The 20,884-nt window shown below is 47.3% G+C and overlaps 8 protein-coding genes across 8 annotated transcripts; 4 read left to right on the top strand and 4 right to left on the bottom strand.

The window, feature by feature from the left end:
• Nucleotides 1-2,321: 2,321 nt before the first annotated feature.
• Nucleotides 2,322-3,994, top strand: I302_109128 (uncharacterized protein; the record flags this gene model as incomplete). Its single annotated transcript, XM_065870802.1, has 7 exons — nucleotides 2,322-2,753; nucleotides 2,860-2,952; nucleotides 3,068-3,169; nucleotides 3,253-3,283; nucleotides 3,365-3,505; nucleotides 3,579-3,638; nucleotides 3,750-3,994. The coding sequence occupies 7 exons, from the start codon at nucleotides 2,322-2,324 to the stop codon at nucleotides 3,992-3,994; spliced, it is 1,104 nt and encodes a 367-aa protein (XP_065726874.1).
• Nucleotides 3,995-4,198: 204 nt separating this feature from the next.
• On the bottom strand, nucleotides 4,199-5,784 carry I302_109127 (uncharacterized protein; the record flags this gene model as incomplete). Its single annotated transcript, XM_019194856.1, has 9 exons — nucleotides 4,199-4,255; nucleotides 4,323-4,418; nucleotides 4,520-4,633; nucleotides 4,754-4,897; nucleotides 4,987-5,213; nucleotides 5,352-5,398; nucleotides 5,475-5,561; nucleotides 5,621-5,658; nucleotides 5,740-5,784. 9 exons carry the CDS (start codon nucleotides 5,782-5,784, stop codon nucleotides 4,199-4,201), a joined length of 855 nt encoding a protein of 284 aa, XP_019043692.1.
• Nucleotides 5,785-6,085: 301 nt separating this feature from the next.
• On the top strand, nucleotides 6,086-7,072 carry I302_109126 (uncharacterized protein; the record flags this gene model as incomplete). The annotated part of the gene is made up of 5 exons (XM_019194855.1): nucleotides 6,086-6,115; nucleotides 6,173-6,245; nucleotides 6,320-6,435; nucleotides 6,556-6,753; nucleotides 6,992-7,072. The coding sequence occupies 5 exons, from the start codon at nucleotides 6,086-6,088 to the stop codon at nucleotides 7,070-7,072; spliced, it is 498 nt and encodes a 165-aa protein (XP_019043691.1).
• Nucleotides 7,073-7,452: 380 nt separating this feature from the next.
• On the bottom strand, nucleotides 7,453-11,592 carry I302_109125 (uncharacterized protein; the record flags this gene model as incomplete). The annotated part of the gene is made up of 11 exons (XM_019194854.1): nucleotides 7,453-8,611; nucleotides 8,743-8,878; nucleotides 8,983-9,134; nucleotides 9,202-9,269; nucleotides 9,351-9,634; nucleotides 9,702-9,806; nucleotides 9,860-9,878; nucleotides 9,961-10,073; nucleotides 10,172-10,495; nucleotides 10,657-10,963; nucleotides 11,065-11,592. 11 exons carry the CDS (start codon nucleotides 11,590-11,592, stop codon nucleotides 7,453-7,455), a joined length of 3,195 nt encoding a protein of 1,064 aa, XP_019043690.1.
• A 938-nt stretch (nucleotides 11,593-12,530) lies between these two features.
• On the top strand, nucleotides 12,531-13,380 carry I302_109124 (uncharacterized protein; the record flags this gene model as incomplete). The annotated part of the gene is made up of 4 exons (XM_019194853.1): nucleotides 12,531-12,629; nucleotides 12,739-12,762; nucleotides 12,836-13,015; nucleotides 13,099-13,380. The coding sequence occupies 4 exons, from the start codon at nucleotides 12,531-12,533 to the stop codon at nucleotides 13,378-13,380; spliced, it is 585 nt and encodes a 194-aa protein (XP_019043689.1).
• A 485-nt stretch (nucleotides 13,381-13,865) lies between these two features.
• I302_109123 (uncharacterized protein) lies at nucleotides 13,866-14,718 on the top strand (the record flags this gene model as incomplete). The annotated part of the gene is made up of 4 exons (XM_019194852.1): nucleotides 13,866-13,994; nucleotides 14,057-14,173; nucleotides 14,242-14,400; nucleotides 14,470-14,718. The coding sequence occupies 4 exons, from the start codon at nucleotides 13,866-13,868 to the stop codon at nucleotides 14,716-14,718; spliced, it is 654 nt and encodes a 217-aa protein (XP_019043688.1).
• A 305-nt stretch (nucleotides 14,719-15,023) lies between these two features.
• I302_109122 (uncharacterized protein) lies at nucleotides 15,024-16,953 on the bottom strand (the record flags this gene model as incomplete). Its single annotated transcript, XM_019194851.1, has 3 exons — nucleotides 15,024-15,356; nucleotides 15,494-16,540; nucleotides 16,660-16,953. 3 exons carry the CDS (start codon nucleotides 16,951-16,953, stop codon nucleotides 15,024-15,026), a joined length of 1,674 nt encoding a protein of 557 aa, XP_019043687.1.
• A 410-nt stretch (nucleotides 16,954-17,363) lies between these two features.
• Nucleotides 17,364-20,210, bottom strand: I302_109121 (uncharacterized protein; the record flags this gene model as incomplete). The annotated part of the gene is made up of 10 exons (XM_065870801.1): nucleotides 17,364-17,437; nucleotides 17,508-17,697; nucleotides 17,805-18,131; nucleotides 18,193-18,396; nucleotides 18,459-18,602; nucleotides 18,669-18,762; nucleotides 18,828-18,891; nucleotides 18,956-19,397; nucleotides 19,690-19,775; nucleotides 20,144-20,210. 10 exons carry the CDS (start codon nucleotides 20,208-20,210, stop codon nucleotides 17,364-17,366), a joined length of 1,692 nt encoding a protein of 563 aa, XP_065726873.1.
• Between the last annotated feature and the right edge of the window lie 674 nt (nucleotides 20,211-20,884).

The raw sequence follows: 20,884 nt of genomic DNA, 5'->3' as shown, positions 1-20,884 counted from the left end.
ACGAGTGTACAAGATCTCACCGGGCCAGTGTTGCAGTATGTGAATGCGCAAAGGTGCAGATTATTTATGCAATACCAAATTAGTGGTTCTGGGAATACTAACCCTTGTAACGTTCCCTCGACGAGGACGAGTCAAACTGCGGTGCGTGGAGTTTTAACTCGGTTCACTGTATCTCTTCCTAAAAGCCATCAGACCGACCGCCATATGCTGATGGTAAACGTTTGTATTGTGTAAAATCATTACAATAGAACTTGGGAACTCAATCCCCGCTATGTCCAAATGCTCGATCGGGGTACCAGAGCTCGAACTGTCCGGAAAGCAAATCAAACTTCTGTAGGAATAGGTGTCCTGAACATCTATGTCTTACGTGTCAAGATTCTTTCTACAGTGGGGTCAGTAGAGTCCAGGTCGAAAATGCACCACGTATAGATAAGGGTACGAGATAGTTTGATAGGGCCACTTCTGACAGTGTGATTTATTCTCTACCCTTTTAAACGTATTATTGGGCTACGATATTTAGATGCGTTTGCTATTCTATTTCGGTATTTGAATGTTCCGATCATGATATATCGCACCAGAGAAACTTATCGGGCCTTCCATGTATCCTTAGGAGCGATGGTTGTCCAGATCTTGATGTGGGAGCGAAGGCTTGCTGTGTGACTTCCGAACGGATACTGTGATACTGTACTTACTGGGGACGCGGCGACATAAGTATAGTTCCGATCACATCGGCCGGGCCAGGCAGAAGAATGTCCTAGCAGGATCTTATCATGGCCTTCTGGAAGAACTCTTCCCTCCATATTCGGAATAACGTGATCTGGAACTGATGATGTAAATCGTGAACTGTAGTCGGTCTTAAACTATTCATACAAAGTATATGGAAGCAATTTTCAAGTCAAGGATCACTTGAGCATATGCTTCTCGTCATTTATCAGTCCAGCAATTTATACGAACAGTATGTCAGCCTCTGAGACCTCTTTGGCCCTACCAACAGACACATCATCGTCCGAAGAGGCGCGAATTGAGTATGTCCACTGGATAGATATCAGAACTCCAACCTCGCAAATCACTCAACCGTCAAGGTGTCATTCCCCGTCAAAAATCTACCTACTGAATGCCAGAGAGAGATCCCCTTGTTGACCTCGCTAGCATGTAGGTACGGTGGAGTATGTACGTGGAATTTCTGCGACGAACATGTTTGTGAGATATGTCGGACTCAGGGCAGTGTGGTAAATTTTGCTTTCTATGGGAACGAAGAGTCTGAAGAGGAGGAGAGGGGTACTTGACCGATCATATTATTTCGTGCACGACGATTAATTTTTCCCCCATCTAGCCTCCCGAACGTCGTCCACATGTTGCATCTAAACTAGCACACGCTCTGGCTTCACGTATACATCGTGAGGCACGGTATGCATGTCTGATCTCGCAATCATCACTACTCATCGTGCAGTACGCTGAGTGGCACCTACACGATATGAACGTACGTACGCCCCTTGTCTGCCGGACTTCGCTCAGCTCCCGGCAGGACGCTCATTTCAATCCGCCATTTTGGACTTTCGCATGAAAATCACGTTCAATCCGCTATATATGTATCTAATTAGTCTACGAGATACTTATACTCTAGGCGGGGAGGGGGTGAGTCCTTCCCCGCCGTTGAGCTTGAGTATTCTCTGAGGTTATCCTTGAGCTTGAGCTGTACGTAAGCAATGTGCTGCATGGTCCCTCTGTGTACTTAAGCTTGGGTCTGAGTCTGTCTGTAGTATGTGTAACTTCGCATAAGCTGAAGCGTGCTACACGTTTGAATAAGCATGAGGCGTGCTCCAAGCGTACTGTAGTCAGGTCTGCAGTGGCCTGGGCAGGGTTGGGGGAGCAATTGAGATTCGACCATCGCCACTATAATCTCACTTGTGGGTGGTAGGGAGGCCCCCAAGTCCTGCCGTTGTATTTTTGCCGTATCACCGATTTCCAACTGTTCAAGCGGGAGTGAGAGCAGAGCCCATATTGCAATGCTTGCTGATATGGGATCGGATCCATGTCGTATGTCAGCGGATGATTGAGGTCCCAAGGTTCTCTCAAGCTTGCAAGTGGGTTTGTTGAGTGGGTCTGATCCATCGGATATGACCGGTCCGGTCTAAGCGTCGGTTGTCAATATGACTCGTTCAAGTCCCTCTCAACTTCATCTCATCTTTCGTTTTAACTCTGTTCATCACAACGTCTCCAGATATCCGATTCACTCGCATCGATATATGTTCTCCCTCCTTCGATCCTCAGCCCCACTCTTTCGAATCCAGCCAAACCTGCTCGCCAGACACCTCACTACAATGTCCCCCTTGCCCTTCACCGTAGGAATATCCGTCCCCCTCACTCCCCCAACCCTCGAAAAGGTCAAATCAACATTCAAAACAGTTCACTACCACCCCAAGGGATCTGATGATGCTACCTTCTCATCCGATGAGCTTAAAGAGATAGACCTCTTCTTCACTACTGGCCGGGGTCTACCTGAATCCATAGAATCATTGGATCAATTACCCAAACTTCGACATATTCAACTTGCATCTGCTGGGGCAGATGCGATGCTTAGATCTGCCACTATCAAGAAATACTCTGAGCAGCTCGACAAAGAGGGGAAGAAGGATAGTGGAGTGAGCTTGAGTACAGCGAGTGGGACTCATGTGTTGAGTATTCCGCCGTATGCTGTTGGGATGACTATTGCGCTGTTGCATCAGTGGCCTAGGATTATATTGGGTGGTAAAGTGAGTGATATACATCTTTCTTATTAATTCAACCTTTATGTGACTGCGTGTTGAATGATCTTAGGACAGAGAGGAACAGGTATGCTGATGTTTGTATCATGTACAGGAGAAGAAACGGTTCTTGTCGGAAGAAGAATGTGATGAAAAGGGAGAAACGTACTATGCCAGATCGACTTATGGAAGAACCGCTGGTTTACTGGTGAGTGACCAACAATAAAAACAAAGCACCCCCGTCACACTCGATCCTCTATAGCCCGTCTCATTTCTGCCTGACATTGTTTTCACGTACTGATTTTCGGGTACCCATCTCGTAGGGCTACGGTGCTCTTGGTCGAGAAACAGCACGATTACTAAAGTCCCACGGAATGAGAATCATCGCTGCTAATACTTCTGGTAAAGCGACCCCTCAGGATGGTGTAAGTGATCATTCATCTCAGTTAAGGTTTCAGAAGCAGTCAAATGAGTCTCAGTTCAGCTGACTTCGTGAATTATAATTCAGTATGTCATTCCCGGAACAGGTGATAAGGATGGTAAGTTAACCTCAGCCCGACAGGATCATTCCCATCACTATGACGTTGAATGATCATTTGATGTCAGATGCTAATATACAGATACAGGCTCAATCCCCGAAGAGTACTACTCCACCAAAGATCCCAAATCCGTAGAAGCATTCCTGAAACAATCGGATGTCTTGATCTGCAGTCTGCCTAATACGCCTGCTACCCACTACTTCCTGAATAAGGAGAAACTTGGCAAGTCAAGTCATTGAATGATCTGCACGACGTCCTCGGGGTATTTCATTGCTGATGTGTTGATGGGTGGCAGACCTACTACCTGAAGGAGCAGTTTTGGTCAATGTAGGAAGAGGCAGTCTTATACCTTCAGGTGAGTTCCCTAAGTTTCACCTTCGCAACCCCATTCATCCAACTCACTCATCGTACCTACCTACTCCGTCTGGGCATGGGTACAAGCTGACCCCCCTCACTCCAACACCAGATGATCTCCTCTCAATTCTCGATTCACCTAAGTTCCTCGGCGCAGCGATAGACGTCACTGACCCAGAACCTCTGCCCGAGAATCACCCATTATGGTCTCATCCCAAGTTGATCATCACACCCCATATATCCGGTAATGCAGAGAACGAGATGGACATTGCGGCTGATATCTTGATAACGAATGCGAAGAGGTTGAACGGTGGGGAGGGATTTATCAATGAGATTCATTTTGGGAGGGGTTATTAGTATGGGTATGCAGATTGAAGGGTACAATCTGAGTAGTGCAACATTTAATCTTGAGATGAAAAGTACGTTTCGCAAGAGAGAACTGAGAATTTGGAAGCCTCTTATCAGAAGGACGGACGAGTTTGGCATGGATCCGAGATCGACAAAATGCATATACACATTTTCAAATGCAATTGACAGTTCTATCATCCGCAAACAAGGATCTTACTCGACATCCACAACATCCCAGTCAGTCACGAGGTACTCATCGAGACCGTCAAGCTATGAGAGAAACAAACAAGCCAAATCAGCTGTGCATTCGAGCATGAGCCTTACAAAGCTGACTCACCTCTTTCATCTCCTCTGCGTTCAGTTCGAAATCAAAGATCTGCGAGTTTGAGACGATACGTTTAGGTGAAACTGATTTGGGGATGATGATGAAACCCTAAGTTCGAATAAAATATGATCAGCAATGAATTTCGCGTCTACCATGGTCTCGGTTCTCGAGATCCCAGGCAGACGAACAAGATGACGGGACTATCTTACATGTTGTAGTCCCCATCTCAAGAAGATCTGACCGACATCTCGTCCCTTTGCTTTTGAGATCTTCTGGATAGAGGGGTGATCGAATCGCATTGCTCGTGCTAGGGGTCCCCAGGCCTAGAAGGATACGATTAGCTACAGCTCCCTTTGAGAAGCTTGAGAATGATCATCTACCGCCGCCGATCACTCGATCGTGCGACAGTAGCGCAATGTGAGATTCAAGAGGTAAGAACCCACCTCAAGGATAATATCATTTTGCTCGCAGATCTCAACAATCTCAGGATGTCTCATAAATGGGTGCAAATCTATTTGGTTGACCACGGGTAATTCGACTCCTTGATCGATCATCTCTTGGATGTGCTTTTTACCGAAGTTCGAAACCTATAGTAAACGACCAACATGTCGGTATACGATCATATCAGCGCTCATGTAATAGGTCACACATATGAAGATAGGACCAACAGACTCACACCAATAGATTTCAACAGACCCTCCTTCTTAGCATCTACCAAAGCTTTCCAGATGTTTTTCCTGATCTCCGGCCCACCGATAGGAGAGTGCATGAGGTACAGGTCGAAGGAGTCTACTTGAGCTCGCTTGAGTGATTTTCGGATATCCGCTGAGGCTTGGTCGTAGGTTTTGTTGTGCATTAATTTGGAGGTTAGGAAGATCTCTGATCGGGGGGTGTTGTTATCCTCTATATGTTTTCAGACGATCAGTATGACCTTCAATGGTGGTCGGAGCGATACCCGACGAGATCAGAGACTATGCAAGATGGTAGACCTTGCTTCTCCCCTTATTGTGCGGTAATGATCGAGCGAGAAACTGAACTCACTGCACCACTCGTTGATAGCTCTTCCACAGGGTTCTTCATTCTCGTACCTTGATGATGGATATCATCAGCTAGTTACTCTGATTCATGCCACCTGCAGTCTTGACAGCTGGTTCCCACACTCACCACTCGGCAGTATCAACATGCTTATACCCTGCATCCAAAGCAGCTCTCGTACTGTCATAAGCCTCTTGATCGTTCATCTCGTACACTCTGCGGATAGCAGGTCAGCTACGAGGGCCTTCGGATACTGTCACGGCTCAGCTGCTTACCCTAGACCGAATTGAGGGATGGAGTTACCGTCTCTCATCTATCGTAATCGTCAGCACAACACCGAGTCCCCAAAGAAATAAGACTCTCGAAAGAGAAGGAGAAGCGAAGGAGGACATACCTTGAGACGACCGTCCAATGTTTTAACAGGAGCTGGAGCTGGCATTCTGGTACTGAATCTTCTGATCTGTGCTGATACTCTTTGTATGTTGAGGTTCCTAAGCATAGACGGTATGGTAAAGTTATAACAAGCAACGTCGATCTCTCCAACTTTACTGGAAAGATGGGAGATGGAGCAAGGCGAATGTATGGAACGGAGCCCCTGAATTAGTTGGAGTGTTACGTAACGCAACCTCAGAGCATGAAATGGGACAGACGACCAGAAAACAAACCCTCTGTAACCTCTTTTACAACTTGACCCATTCTTTACATTTCTTCCAATATTCACATCAAACACAAAACCCAAGATGCCCCAGCAACTGATATCTCCGGAAGAGGTAAGCTTATTACCAAAGACCTTGGTTAGAGGATAGCTTACATCATACTTCTATCAGTTCTTGACGAAGCTCGAAGGATGCTTCTCCGATCCCTCTTCGTCCAGCTCAGTCTGGTTGACTCATAAGCGATGTACGTCCAGCTGTCTGTACTATGCTCGTCGGCGATGTATCAAAGAGAAGCTGACCAAAGCTCAATGAGAACAGTGACTCACTCGACAGATGGGGATGTGACGATGGGAGAAGAGAATGAAGATGGTTCTGGACCAGAGTATGAGGTGTTGATAAGATGCACGCAAGGGGATAACAAGTTTTCAGCAAAGGTGGGTTCATCTTTATTGCTGCTGAGTCCTCTAACTGGACTCATGCCATCTCAAGGAACTACTGGACTGCCCACGCTCATGAACGGGTAGTCAACTAATCCATCTATATGTCCACCTCAGATCCCAGCATCCTCCCTCTCAACATTCCATTCAACCTACGGAGCCCTCCTGAAGTCCTCATTTGCCCCACTCATGCGTAAACGAGATAAGAAGAAGGAGAAGTTGCGTGCAGAGTCCCTAGCGAAGAAACGAAGGGAGGCTTATGTGGATGTAGTAGTTGGGGAGGGAGGTAAGAGGGGCAAAGGGAGGAGACAAAGGGTGAGTGTTGTCATTGCCAATCATTGAGCGGTGGACGGTTTGTCGGGAGGTGATGTATGTTGAGGAGGGTTGTGATCTGGACCAGAGGAGAAGCAATCACCCGTACGGAAGATCTGTCAAAGGTCGATGCAGGAGATGCCCTACATCTATCCTCCTCTCAAGTCTTCTCAGTCTCGTGTATCGTCTATCCGCTTTCATTCACCGGGCCACGTACTGATATCTGAATGGTTCCATGCAGCAACGAAAAATCAAAGCTCAAAAGAAGAAAGAAGCCGAACGAGAGAGGATAGAGACGCAGAAGACCAGTGGGGAGACATAATCTTACAAAATAACAGCGTTGTAGCTTGTGAGTCCATCTTAACCGACATTCCACAATTTTCATTGGTCGACCAATGATCGGCGGAATAGCGTGCTGACTCCATTCTTACCGTTTGCAGGACCAGTCCAATGCATTTGCATGAATCTGAATTGCACCATATGCCTCGAGTGCTAATCAGGCGTACACCTTGCTAAATGGCACGCGATCAATTGTCAACTAGAGGATGACCGATTTCAACATACTGCATTATCACTATTTCTTTATCAATTATTGACCGATTGCTACTACTACTAATGATAAATTAACTACAGACTAAGAGCATAATTAAGAATGTATCAGATATTACTCTCCTTTCCTTTCTCCGTCCCTTCTCCCCAGATTTACATCCTATAACTCTCAGGCGGTCCAAGATAACTATACCCCCTCTCCCTAATCCCTCCAAAATCAATCTGAATTCTCTCAACCACCAAACCAGTAGTCATCCCGAAAATCTTCAACGTGTGTCTCCCCCCCTTCTTCCACTCTTCGTTATTCACTTCAAATTTGACAGTAACATTCCTATTTTCGGAGGATACGGCATTCTCCCAATCTCGCGGTACGGCCCCGACGGCAGACCGCTTGAAATCTTCCTCTTGGGGATTATCCTGTAATAACATTGTAGGAATTGGGTGGATTTCCTGTGCTTCGGGAGAATCTAGTTGAAGGCCGAGGGAGAGCTCCTTGTTCACTATGAAGTTATTTGTCGGGCCCAGGTGGAGAGTCACTTCAACCTCGTCGGCGGTAATGCCGTGAGCCCAGAAATCGTATTCCAATACTGGTCCTTGACCCAACGTAAAGTTCTGAATGGTGGACGGTAACATCTCCATCCCGCTCAAAGTCCTTCCGTACCCTTCTACCTCCTCAAAAATATACCCATCTTTCCCTTCCGATCGCGTGAAATGAGAAGCCTCAATAACCACGTACCCATCTCCTTCTACATGACCTTCAAATTCCTTGGGAGGAGGGGTGGGTAGATTGATGGGAACGGTAATAGTGACGTTAGTCAGATCATCTCCCTTGATCAGGACGTGACCTTCCGTGTTATACACCCCCTCTTCGTTCCCGGAGGCAGAAATTCTATCCCAATCTACCGAGACGTACACCCTGACATCCTCCGTACCATCCCATTTGATCTTCCCATGCCTCTCACTAACAATCAACCAATCTTCGTCGGTCGTCACAGTGAACTTGGTATTCTTCGGACCGCCAGAACCAATATCGATCCATCTCGTCTTAGCACCGTACGGGTCCATGGCAAACAGCGTCGGGTCGGGGCATTTGTAGCTCCTCTCGCAGTTCTTGCCTGTATCTCCTGGCCACGCTCCGATGAGGTTTTCCACGGTGACTCGAAGGTACGCTACGTACCCTGGGAGGGCATGTTCTTTGATGGGTATACCTGGTCGAGATGGTTGGTAGGGATTTACAAATTTGATGGGAGGGAGGGAATCTCGGATGGGCTCGAGGGGTCCATAGTAGTTTATGTGGGTCTGGTCCCACATGCTAAGATGGGTAATAACAAACAAACCCATTAGTAAAAGCGAGAAAATATGGTGGCATGAGTGTTAGATCAATGATTGTGTAAGTTCGGAAGTTAGATGATGTTCAGGAATGTAGAATAGCTGGACACTTACTGATCCCACTTTCTGTTGAGTAGCGAATGGAAAGTCTCCGTCAGATTAGCGTCCTTGTAGAACGCATCCAGAGCTTCCTTGGCAAACGTATTGGCGGCTGTTCGAGCTTGGAAGGCGTACAGGTGGGACCGCCCAGCTACAAACCGAGATACATTCGATATCAGTCCTTTGTTTGACAGATACATGTACCATTTGAATGGGGGTAGGTGAATCCCTGCAATGGGATATTTATTGACTCACCAGCAATATGCAATCTATTCAGATTCGCTTGACCAGCGCATAGCATGTACACTTGTTGGAAGAAAGATGGCTTAGTGGCTTTATCCAGTTTATGATATATCTTGTCCGCTCGGTGGACTAGGTCGTCCCATCCTGCTAGGACTCTCTCGGCTCTGAGTGAATGAATCGTGTTGTTAATTCAATAACCCAGCAAGACATAAAAGCCAGACGGATGCTTACTCTTCATAATTGGTCAGAGAGAATGTAGTACCATTGACAAGTTCCGCCTTGGCTCTTCCAGCGTAGAGCTATAGAGTATAGGCATGAGTAACTCCATCAGTTCAGTCCATTCCTGCTTCCACTGTGCGATATATAGATCGGATGCTCACAGAATAAGTCCTCATAATGCTAGCAGTCTCCTCCGCCACCTCCTCGCCAAACTCCCTCTCCGCCCAAGCCCTGAGGAACTTCCCAACGCTATTCCTAGGCCATGCGTCCGAATCGTATGCAAGTGACAGGAAATGCTCAGAAGGCATTTCGAGTGGTTTGAGGGAACCGACATTAAGGATCCAGATTGAAGTGGTATTGAATGATCGGGCGTGGTTCATCTGTTCCCATGTTTTGGCGAGGTTGATGGTGTTGATCCATTTGTAGTCTCTTGGGAAACCGACATCTACGTGAATGAAAGGTCAGTCATTGCATTTTGGTTCCTATGGGCCAGTGGGGGGAAGAGAACTCACAGTCGACATGGTAATAGATACCTGCACCGGCTTTGTGATCTTGCTTGTCGGGAGGGAGGACAGACATGAGATTACCATAGTTGTCATCGGCGAAAAGAACAGTGACTAGAATAACTGTCAGCTGGTCGATCAAGCTTCCAGACCTTGGATCAGCTTACCATCATCTGGGACCTCAAGCTTGTAGGATAAAGGCAGTCAGCGAAGTAAATATGGTAATATCGAAAATATAGATATTGATGTTTGAGTCATTACTACTCACCCCGTTCAAGTAGTATCCAGCAACCTCCTTGTACATACACCACATCTGACTGATCGTTCCAAACTCGTCTCCGTAGACTTCCTTCAATAACCCCTGTTGCGCATGAGTGATATCTAAATGTCACCAAAATCAACATCAAGCTAGACCAGGATACCTCCCACTGCACGTCCACACCGATCACACATCGAAGAAGGGAGAAAGGCTGACTCACTCTGTACCAAAGCATTACTAGCCCCACTCAAGGGTTCATCCCCATCACCTCTCATCCCCATCGTAAAGAGCGTTTCCATCCCCTTAGCTCTCTCCGCGCCATACCGCCAGAAATCAATCAATGTCTCTCTATTCTCGTTATAGTCCCATGATCCGACACCGAAAGAATCCCATTCAGGCTTGTTCCGAGACATCGGTTCATGGTGCGATGTACCCATCACCACTCCCATCTTGTTCGCCAATACCTGATTAGGTCCCGGGGCAGCGGGACTGGGTAAGCCGTTGGAGATGTCGAGTCCGTCGACGTCGAACATGCTTGCCCACACTTTGATTGAGGGGTGAGAAGTATCAGCAGATGATCCTCGATACGTTACAGGCTATCTTATTGGCAGGTAGAGACCACAAAGGTTGAAATGATAGCGGGTGTGGTAAGACGACATAAGAGGAGATGGAATGAGCGGAAGAAGGAGAATGAGAACGACTCACTAGCAGGCCAATGGTAGTTCGCCTTCAACCTCAAAAGCATCTCAAACCACTTCTCATACATCTCCACCTGGAAAGCGGGCTCCCAAGGTTTCCTATTCCAGTGCTGTTGGGCCCAACCCCACATTGCGGGATGTTCGTCATTAATGAACAGACCTCGATACTTTACTGTCGGTTCTCCGTGAGACAGTCTTTTGGTCTTGGAGTAGGCCAGGATATCTCTGGGTCGGATGGGAGTGTCGGTCCAGAAGTACCATGGGGAGACGCCCATCTGCTCGGAGAGGGTGTAGAGGGCGTAGATTGTTCCTCGCTAAGTCCCCGTAGGATATATCAGTATATCCGTGTTTGTACCGTTTGTCGTCAACTGACAAGAGAAAGAAGAGAAGATGGTATGAGGAACTCTAGACTTACTCTATCGGATCCAGTAATTACCAAACCCTCCTTAACACCTTTCAAGGGTTCCTCCTCCCATCCGATTTCATACGATTCCCACTTTCCTTCCAACTCATCTCTCTTTACTTCTTTCAGCCCTTTGATCAAATCACTAGATACACTTCCTACAATCAAAGCTCGTTCCACATGATGTGGTAACGTATCATTGTAAAGCTTGGGATGTTGACCGGTGATCTTGTATACATCGTGAGCGAAGGTCTGAGCAGCTACATGGATGGCTTGATCATCTTTCGAATCTAGTAATAAAGGTGTAGCGTGTCCATGGGGTTTTGACGCGAGTACGAATAGTTCCTCGTGCGTCTTGACCGTGGACTTGGATTTGATATCGAAGGTGACTTGATTATTGTCGTATAAGTGATTGTAAGGTGTATCTTGAAGATCGACGAGGGTAGGAAAGGTGATCACCCGTTCTTCGCCTAGAGCTAGCACCTGGCCCAGGAGGGATATTCCCACTCCGACTAGGATGGAGGGTCTGACCAAGTACATGGTGATCAATTCGATCCTACGTATAGCTCCCTAGTCTGAAGGAACGCTTAGGGGGTGACTGACCAAGTTGCAAGGAAGATGCTGCGTGTTCATATATACATGATGATTTCGGTATAACATCTTGATTTCGGTGCAATCGGAGCCGGATAAGCCGGATCCGTCAGGTCCCAGATAGGAAGTCACGAGACGAGGTGTGATTCTAGACAACATGTAATCACTACCAACAGGTGGAGGAGGATCTGTGACGGGACTTGGTGCAAGTTGGGAGATCAGCATAAGCAGGAATTTCACATCAAGCATGAGAGTGAAGATGCAAAGGATGGTGTGAGAGATCGGACCGGAGTGTGATAAGTGGAGGTGGATGATAAGATTAAGAGTATAGTGCAGGTCTGGTGCTTGCGATCGATTGATTCCCTAATCATTTCGTTAGAAGTCTTCGCGTGTCATTGCCCTCATTGTAGATTGATCAAGATGGTATGAAGTCCCATATGATATGTTGCACTCATCTCTACTCATGGACATTCGGCCAGGACGGCCAATCGGCGATGCTCAAAGGATGGTGCACACCACTCCAAGATTTCAGGAAGCGAGATGGGTATCTAGCTCTGCTTTAGAAGCACCCAGGACCATGGATCATTGTGATACCCCTGTACTACGCTTTGTTCAGTATTGCTAGCGAAATCGCCTAGATGGGGGGTATGGTGCAGTACACACACTCCTTTCGCTTCGCGCTCGCTTCATAGCAAAGACTGCTGTCTATCTACAGATGTGTTCTGTATGAGCGAAGGCAAGATATATAAAGCACCTGGAGAGGTCACTTGTGAGCATCCGATTGAAAATAGTCATTTGAATGAACATAGTACAACAAACCAAATATCTTCCCACCCTCAGTGACGGTGTCGAGTACTGAGTCTACAAATTTGATCTGAACCCGAAGCATGTTGATCGCCGCAGGTATTCGAGCGGGAGTCAAGGGCTATAAAGCCCATGAGGCGAAGAAGGAGAAAGAGCGTAAGGAAGAGGAGGAGAGACTCAAGGTGGGTGTGTTGTACATCTCCATCTGAGCCAAACATCCATCGTCTCCAAGTAGCTTCTACACTCCACAGTCCAATAAACAAAGAAGCTAATACCCTCTACGACTTGTAGTCGAAAAAGCATCCCAACGCACCAGTCAGTCCTACTCAACCTACCAATTTCATATCCCTACGAAGAAGTCTAATCACAGTGTTGGTACAAACTATAGCCATCATACACTACTCATCCATCAAACGAGCCTCATTCGAACACGGCCTACAAAGGTGGATTCGGAACTTCTCATTCACCTGCGTCCACGCCTGATCTCAAGCCTTTTGAAGGAAGACGATCGATTGGTTCGGACTCTGACTCTGATTCGTCGGTCTCGTCGGTGAATGATGATGACAGGGTGAGTCATAACTTTCCGCTCATCGACTGGGATTTATGATTATCAAATTGCTAATCCGAGGTATTGAATGGATGGACGGACAGGCACGTTTCCCCAGTCTTAGTAGTGACGAACTCAAGGAACTAAAGAAACAAGAAAAGTTGGCTCGTAAAGAGTTCAAACGAGCAAATGAAGCTCAGGCTCATGGTCAAGGTAAATCTCAAGGTAATGGCCAAGCCCATGATTATGGTCATAGTCAAGGTAATCACACAGGAGCGAGCGGAAGAGGTAGAGGAGGCGGAAGAGGTGGGAGGGGTGGAAGAGGTGGTGGAGGTGATGGCGCGAAGGTATGGGGAAAAGTCCTGAAAGGGGTGATGCTTGGATAGACTACGAGCGAGCAAGAGCACGAGCGGGTAGATAGTGTATTGTACGTGTTTACGAGTCCTTGATGCATGACTGAAAATGAACGTATGAACGAACGAACGTATGGAATGAAATGCCTCAACGTAGACATGTCAAACCGCACTACTGCACTACTGTACGCTCGGACATGCCCGAAGCGGTTTGGGAACCGAGATGATTGCGATTACTGCGTGTACATGCTATTTATAGATTTGATAGAATTAATCGCTCACAGCGGATCAACTAATCGTACACTAATATGCATAGCCCCGGTTCACCGCTAGCGATATGAGTATCGATTGATAGGATAGAATATAGGAGACGGAGGGGATGTAAGATATATAAAGGGGTATGATCTCTCACTTTCGTCAGGTGTTATCGTCCCTCGATCATAGACACTGCACACTACATCAAACCAAGCTACGTTAATATCGCACCAATCCCAATACTTAAAGAATCGTAAATCAACATGGCACTACTACTAGTCTCAGCGGGAGTCAAAGCCGGAGTAAGGGCTTATAAAGCTTATGATAAGAAGCAGAAGCAGAAGAAGGAGCAGAAGGAGAATGAGGATACTCCAGATATTGGGCGACTCGAGGTGAGCAGCCATATCTTTATGATCAGGCTCAAGAAAGATGCTGATACCTTGACACGAACCAGCTAAATGACCCTTCATGTCCCTCCACCAGCTCTTCAAATGGACGTACGATTCCTCAGGGTTATACCGACGAGAAGAAGTCGAGAGAATATGATGATACCAAGAATTCAAATGAGAATGTAAGTCCTCTCTCTAGGCTCGTATAGCTGAAATCACACATATGCTGACTGACTGATCCATGTATTAGCCATTCGAAGCCCCTCCACCATCATACCAAAATGCCATCGAAGCCTCCTCATCAAACAACGAAAGGTATACAGGTGGATTTGGACCCTCTGAATATACTCCCCAACGACGAGGCTCAAGTTCAGGTTCAAGTTCAAGTTCTTCTTCCGATGACGAGAATGTGAGTATACCGTGTTTACATGACCTCAAGTAGCATTGCAAGCTGACTCATGGTAATACCTCTTCATAGTCCAACAAGAAAGGTTTGACTAAATCCGAATATCGGGATCTCCGTCGAAGAGACAGGTACGAGCGCCGATTGGCGAAAAGACAGCTCAGAGCTCAACGACGAGCCGATAGGGCTTTGCATAGAGGTGGGGGGATACCTATAGGTATGGCTGTGAGCGGTGGGCCTTTAGGACGAGGTGGATTGGTTGGTGGACCCGGACCCGTGGGAAGAGGTGGGTTTGGCGGTAGAGGTAGAGCTATCGGATGGTAGTTGGGTATTTATATTTCTTGTAGCTTTAGATGTTCAGTACTTTGTATGAATTAGATGTGTGTCATTTCGATTCTGGACTCTAGATAGTATGGTCATTCTATGGGGTAGAATCGACACAAGTCGTTACGATTTGATTGAGAGTTGTGCTATGTTCGTATCTATGTGTCTATAAAATACTATAATCTATGCTTTGACTTCTACTGTATCTGTTTTCCGACGTCTGTTCTCCCCTTCATCCACATCAGCATCGAAACCATCCGATACGATTGTTAAAAACTCATTCATCAGCTTCAGCTTGGGAACTCTCACTGTAACACAGCCAACATCTCCTCAACCCTCCTAAACTTCTCCCTCTCTTTCCCATTACCCAATTCCTTTGCCCTCTGCTTCTCAGCCTCATCGATCCTCTTCCACCCCTCGAGATCCACTACTATACCTCCCCTCTGCTGAGCACGTATCAACGCTTCTGGTATTCCCTCCTCCGGATTAGGATTCAGAGGCGTTGCGGAGGTAGATGTTGGTGAGGAAAAATGATCGTCTAGGAGTAGATCGGAGAGGGAGTAGGCATCATGCATAGTCGATGCTATTACGCCTACTGGACCGCGAGCTGCCCATCCTGCGGCGTATATCCCTGGGACCTGTAAAGGTGATGTCAAATTAGCATATCTATACTCAGTAAGAATGGGATATCCTGAGGTACAACTATACAGAACATGGCGGGAGGACTGAGTATACGGTGGAAGTTGGGTAAGAAGAAAGGAGGAATGGGACATACCACCACACCCTGCTCATCGACCACCCGTCCACTAACATTCCTCACCCTACCCCGTTTCTCATCGAACGGCAATACCCATCCCTCCCCCCTCTCCTCCCCTGAAAGCGGTTCGGACCGATACCCCACACTCTCAACTACCATATCCGCCCTGTTCCTGACAGTCTCACCAGTAGGTCGAGCAATAACCCCCGTCGGTGTAGGTACAGCCGAATCCTGCGATCTGGGCGGTGTAGGCGTAGATGGAGTGGAAGATAAGAGTTGATTTATATTCCATTCTACCTCTCCTACTTTATGAGTTCCAGGGGAAGGTACGAACTCCTTTGGCGATTTGAGGAAATCCAGCTCAAACACTTTATCTCCATCCTGATTTACCGTGGGCTTCTCCATCAATCCTAATAATCTCTTCTTCATTCTCTCATTTCCCACCATGGCTTTGGCTTCTTCCATCAGAGCTTTTTCTACCCCATGGTAAGATAGGGAAGGTATCTGTAACATCTCTCTGAATTCTTTGGTGGTAAATGCTACTTGCCCCGGTCCTCTTCTTCCCACCACTCTGACCTTTCTGATTGTTGATTGAGCGAGAACGTCAAGCACTTCATTTGATAGATCGGTCTTTTCAAGTTGGTCTATTGGTTTGAGCAGTATACGAGCCACATCGAGCGCTACATTCCCCTGACCCACTATCGAGACTTCCTCTATGCCCTTGAGATTTATAGGTAGTTCGGAGAACGCAGGATGGGAGTTATACCAGCTCACAAATCCCAGTGCAGGCAGTACGTTCTCCAAGGGGTTGGAAGAAGAACTTGAGCCGTTGACGGAGGAAAGGGGATTGGAGAGGGATGCGCCGTACGTGAGGATAAGGGTGGAATAGTACGGTAGGATATCGTCGAATGATACTCTCACTGAATGGGGGTAGGTGTAGGGGGACAAGGCGCTGGAAGGGGTGGAAGTGGTGGTGGAGGAGGAGGGTTGGGAAGAGAGGAGGACATTGCCGAAAAATTTGAAGCGGGGATCAGAGGAGAGTTCGTCGAATTTGTGTTGGCAGTTCTGTGAGGGACATGTCAGTGTAAATCAACAAACTCGATGATAAAGTACTCTAAGGCTGTCTCTTGTCTGCGCTGCTCATTCCCCACCAGCGCCAATGTTTAGCAGACAAAATCACCCACCTTCACCTCAGGATGATCAGGCGCAACCCCATACCTCACCAGCCCATAAGGCGTAGGCAACCTCTCATACATATGCACCTCTACATTACCCCCATCAGGCGTATCTCGAGGTAATGAGCCGAGAATCCTAGAAGCGGTGTAGAATCCCGAGGGACCTGAGCCTATAATCGCTACTTTCAACGGACGTGAGGTGGAGGACGAAGAGCATTGACGAAACTGAGGAGATGAGGTGGTTGTTCGTATTGTAAGCGCGAGGGAGGGGAGTTGTCGGAATCGGGCTGGACGAGGTAGCATATTGAAGATACTCTCCCCGTGGTCTCATACACTGATATCTAACTCTAATGCAATCCAACGATAGTGGACTCAAATAAGATGAAAAGAAGAAGATGAATGTCGACTCGAGGATGATTATTATTTGTTTTTCCAATACTGACCACCTCCACATTGGTCATCTTCGGGCTTACTCGGTGATGTTACCAGCATCATCATCATCACCGAGCACAGTTCAAGATGAGCCAGCTCATGGTAACTTAGTCTCGTACAACTCCAGCAGCTGACTCAAGTCGAGGACCAAAGAGTGAGATAACCACAATGCATCGTTTTTGATTGCACATTTTACGAAAAGATTTGACACATATACAAATTTTGATCTTCCATCCCCACTCCCACTTGGACTGCATCATCCACTTCGTTCTTCACTACATCTAAGCAGGAGCGACCTGACCGCCTTTGACAGCAGCAGATGAAAACTCGTGCCATCTAGGGTTGAATTGGACGTCTAAAACCACAAATATTTATGGTCAGCTCAGATCCTGCTCCTTATGGCGAAGGAGAAACGATGGACCCACCCAAGGGTCTTCCACCATACATGTATCCAGTGAACTTCTCGCCAGCAGTTTGAGCCTCGGCAGTCTCGGTGAATTGGACGATACCTTCACCCTTTGATCGTCCAGCTTCGAACAAGACTTCAGCAGATACAACGTTTCCGACGGTTTCAAATAGTTCTACGAGATCTTCATTGGCGGTTGACCATGGTAGCTGTCAAAACAAACGAAACATCAATACCCGTATCCGCATTCAAACCAAACCCAGATCTCGCTGCTGGCAGATAGCGAGGAGTATCAGAAGTGAAAGGGCTAACTTACATTCCTCACCAAGATCTGTTGATTGGGTTCAGCAGGTTGAGGTTTCAAACCGCTACCCCCAGCGCCCGCACCATCAACAGCCATCCCTTCACCACCTTCTGGGCCATTGTAATCCGCGTAGATGTTATCGTTGAAGCTTCGTCCACCTTGAGCGGCGTAACCAGCATTGAATCCCATTCCTCTACCTGCTCCTCCAAAGCCTGGTCCACCCATGAATCCACCTCTGAAACCACCTCGGAATCCTCCAAAGCCTCCTCTAGGTGGGAAACCACCTCGGAATCCACCCCGTCCTCGTCCGGGACCGAAGGGCATATTGGCGAACTTGTCCTAGAAAAGGACCATATCAGTATGGGGAGATCGAGTTCATCATAAGCCACGGTGTACTTACAGGTTTACATTCAAGGATGTTACCGAACCAGTCGAATCCGTTGAACATCTCAATAGCAGCTCGAGCATCGTCAGGGTTGACGAATACGACCGTACCGTTTCCTCGGGGGTTGCCATCGGGGTGGAAGTTGATATCGGCTCGGATGACTTCACCAGCTTGTCGCATGAGATCCTTAAGATCTTGCCAAGAAGCTTGGAGAGGGAGCTACAGGGGACAATGTCAGCTGGATGAGTGCTTTGCAGACGAGACAACTGGGTATAGCTCACATTTCCGACAAAGACATTTTTGTTCATAGGGTTGACGGGGAAGACAGGAGCAGCATTACCCAAAAAGGTCCTAGCTTCACCGGTGGCAACACCGATTTTACCTGGGATGGGAGGCGCACCGAATCGAGCGGTTTCTTCTCGGTCCTGTGAAGAAGGCAGATGTCAGATGCAGTGTTCACGAGGTGATGGTACGCGCAAAATTCAACGGACCTCTCGGATGAAGACGTTTCGAGATAACAGGTACTTGTCGGTCAATTCGGCTTTTGCTCGTTGGGCATCTTCTTGAGTAGCGAATTCGACGATACTGCAAATGGTCATACATTAGCTGCTGATTGAACGCACAGTGTACGGATGAAGTCTTTTACTCACCCGCAACCCTTAGATTGACCAGCAGGGGTAGTGAGAACCTCGGAGAAGATGACGTTTCCACCGGCTACATCGGAAGGGATACTTATATCAGTGCGCTATTCCACACAGACAGAAGTGAGATGCCTGACCTGAAGACATGAAGTTCGACAAATCTTTGTACGTAACGTCATAAGCAAGATTACCGACGTATAATCTGTTCTCCCTCTTTGAGATCTTGGCGTGAGCCTCAGCTTCATCTTGAGTGGCATTCATGGGTCCTCCAACCGATTGTTCACCGTTTGGTCCAGGCCCAGAAGTGGGTCTTCCAGCCCCATGTCCTCCACCATATCCATTTCTGCCATATCCGCCTGACAGACCTCTACCACCCCTTGGTCCACCCCTGTAAGATGATCCACCGTACCTATCTGAGCTTGATCGGTAGTCTCTGTGAGAGGATCGATAATCCCTGTCTCGATCCTGTTTGTAATCACGGTCTCGTGAGCGCGATCTCGAGTGATGCCTGTGTCGGTGTCTTCCAGGCGATCTGGTACGAGAACGAGATCGTGATCGAGAGTAGGATCTTCGGCGGTGCTGTGGGATCATCACAAAGCAAAAGGAATGTCAGCTATACGTTGCATAGTGGTGAGGGGGGAGACATGATCTTCATCGATACAACCCCACCTCGACGATCCATACGACCTCCTCCTCTCTCGATCTCGTAATATCATTATTCAACTCTTCATCCCCACTCAAGCTCACTTTATTTTCAACGTCACCCTTCCCATTCGCCTTCACGTCATCACATCGTCGCCTCAGCTCTCATCTCTCTCTTTCTCGCCTCACACTCACGTGCACTCGCATATGTAGATTAAAAATCACTCACACTTCTGTGTCCCCTATCGTCATCTCTGGAACTTCTGTGCCTATCTCTACTTCTTGATCTATCCCTATCGTCTCTTCTAGATCCATCTACTTGTCCCCACAAAATTCCATTCATTAGCTGCTATGTCCTTTCCTTCTTATCCGTTCCAAGCCAAACCTTTCTGCGAAAAGCAACTACAACAACCAACACTCCACAAGGCTGATTCAAGGGTGGTTTTGAGGGAGAAATTGGGATGTCGGGATCGGATTTGAAGTTATCCTCCATCCTCCATCCACCAACATCCAGCATCCAACAGTAATGACTAGAGTGGTGATGTAGCCATCCGCCAGACTATCACCTCTTCGTGAGAGAGAAGCTAAGCCTCATCCAGTCTACCAACCCAACAATCCATTCCAGTCCACCAATCCGACCCGATCCAACAAACCAGAAGAATCAACCTAAAACTAAAACCCACATCTATCACCATTCCCACTATCAGGAATGATAGCTTCGTCTACTCGCATTTCTCTGTCGTCTTCCATCTTGGCGTGTGTATGTGATGCTTGCTGTATCTGCCCGTGATAGCAATGAATAAAAAAGAAAGGAAAAGCTAAGTAAGCTTGAGCATGTACTGATAAGGGTTTAGATTGATGCAGGTGAGGACCTGATAGATTACCATGATGGAATGAGATGAGCACGACAACAAGCGTAAAGGAGAGAGACTGAGAGTGGCGGTGTTGGTCATATCGCCGCGAGTGTGGCACTTCATCAAACACCTTCCACAAGATCCGGTTAGAAGGTTAGAAGACTGCATGATCGGACATGAGCGAAGCCACCCATCACTCTACGTAATTCATTCTCGACTTGGGCTTGGGACCTTGTCCTTCCGCTAGTTTCCCGTTCCCATTTGCTATGTAGAGTGTTGCACTCTTGTGCGTTCAGAAAATTAAAACTCGGCTAATTCAAGCTCGCTTGAGCTTTCTAATTCGTCCGAGTCGAATCGATGTTGAGAAGGCGCTAAGATGAGGTACATACTACCCCGCAAGGTACACCGGTAATAGCAGACGGACGGGCATGAGATAAGGCGAGATAAGAGCCGAGAAGACTAGCGTCATTTGGGATATACATATAAAATCCCATCCTATTATCAATGTTTGGGGACATGATGCTGCCTCTGTATACTTGATCATATCCATTCACCCATACAATTCCTGTC

This window comes from Kwoniella bestiolae, chromosome 8, assembly GCF_000512585.2.
Source record: "Kwoniella bestiolae CBS 10118 chromosome 8, complete sequence".
NCBI lineage: Eukaryota > Fungi > Basidiomycota > Tremellomycetes > Tremellales > Cryptococcaceae > Kwoniella > Kwoniella bestiolae.
The sequence above is the reverse complement of the archived record's forward strand: the minus strand, read 5'-3'. Positions and strand labels throughout refer to the sequence as shown.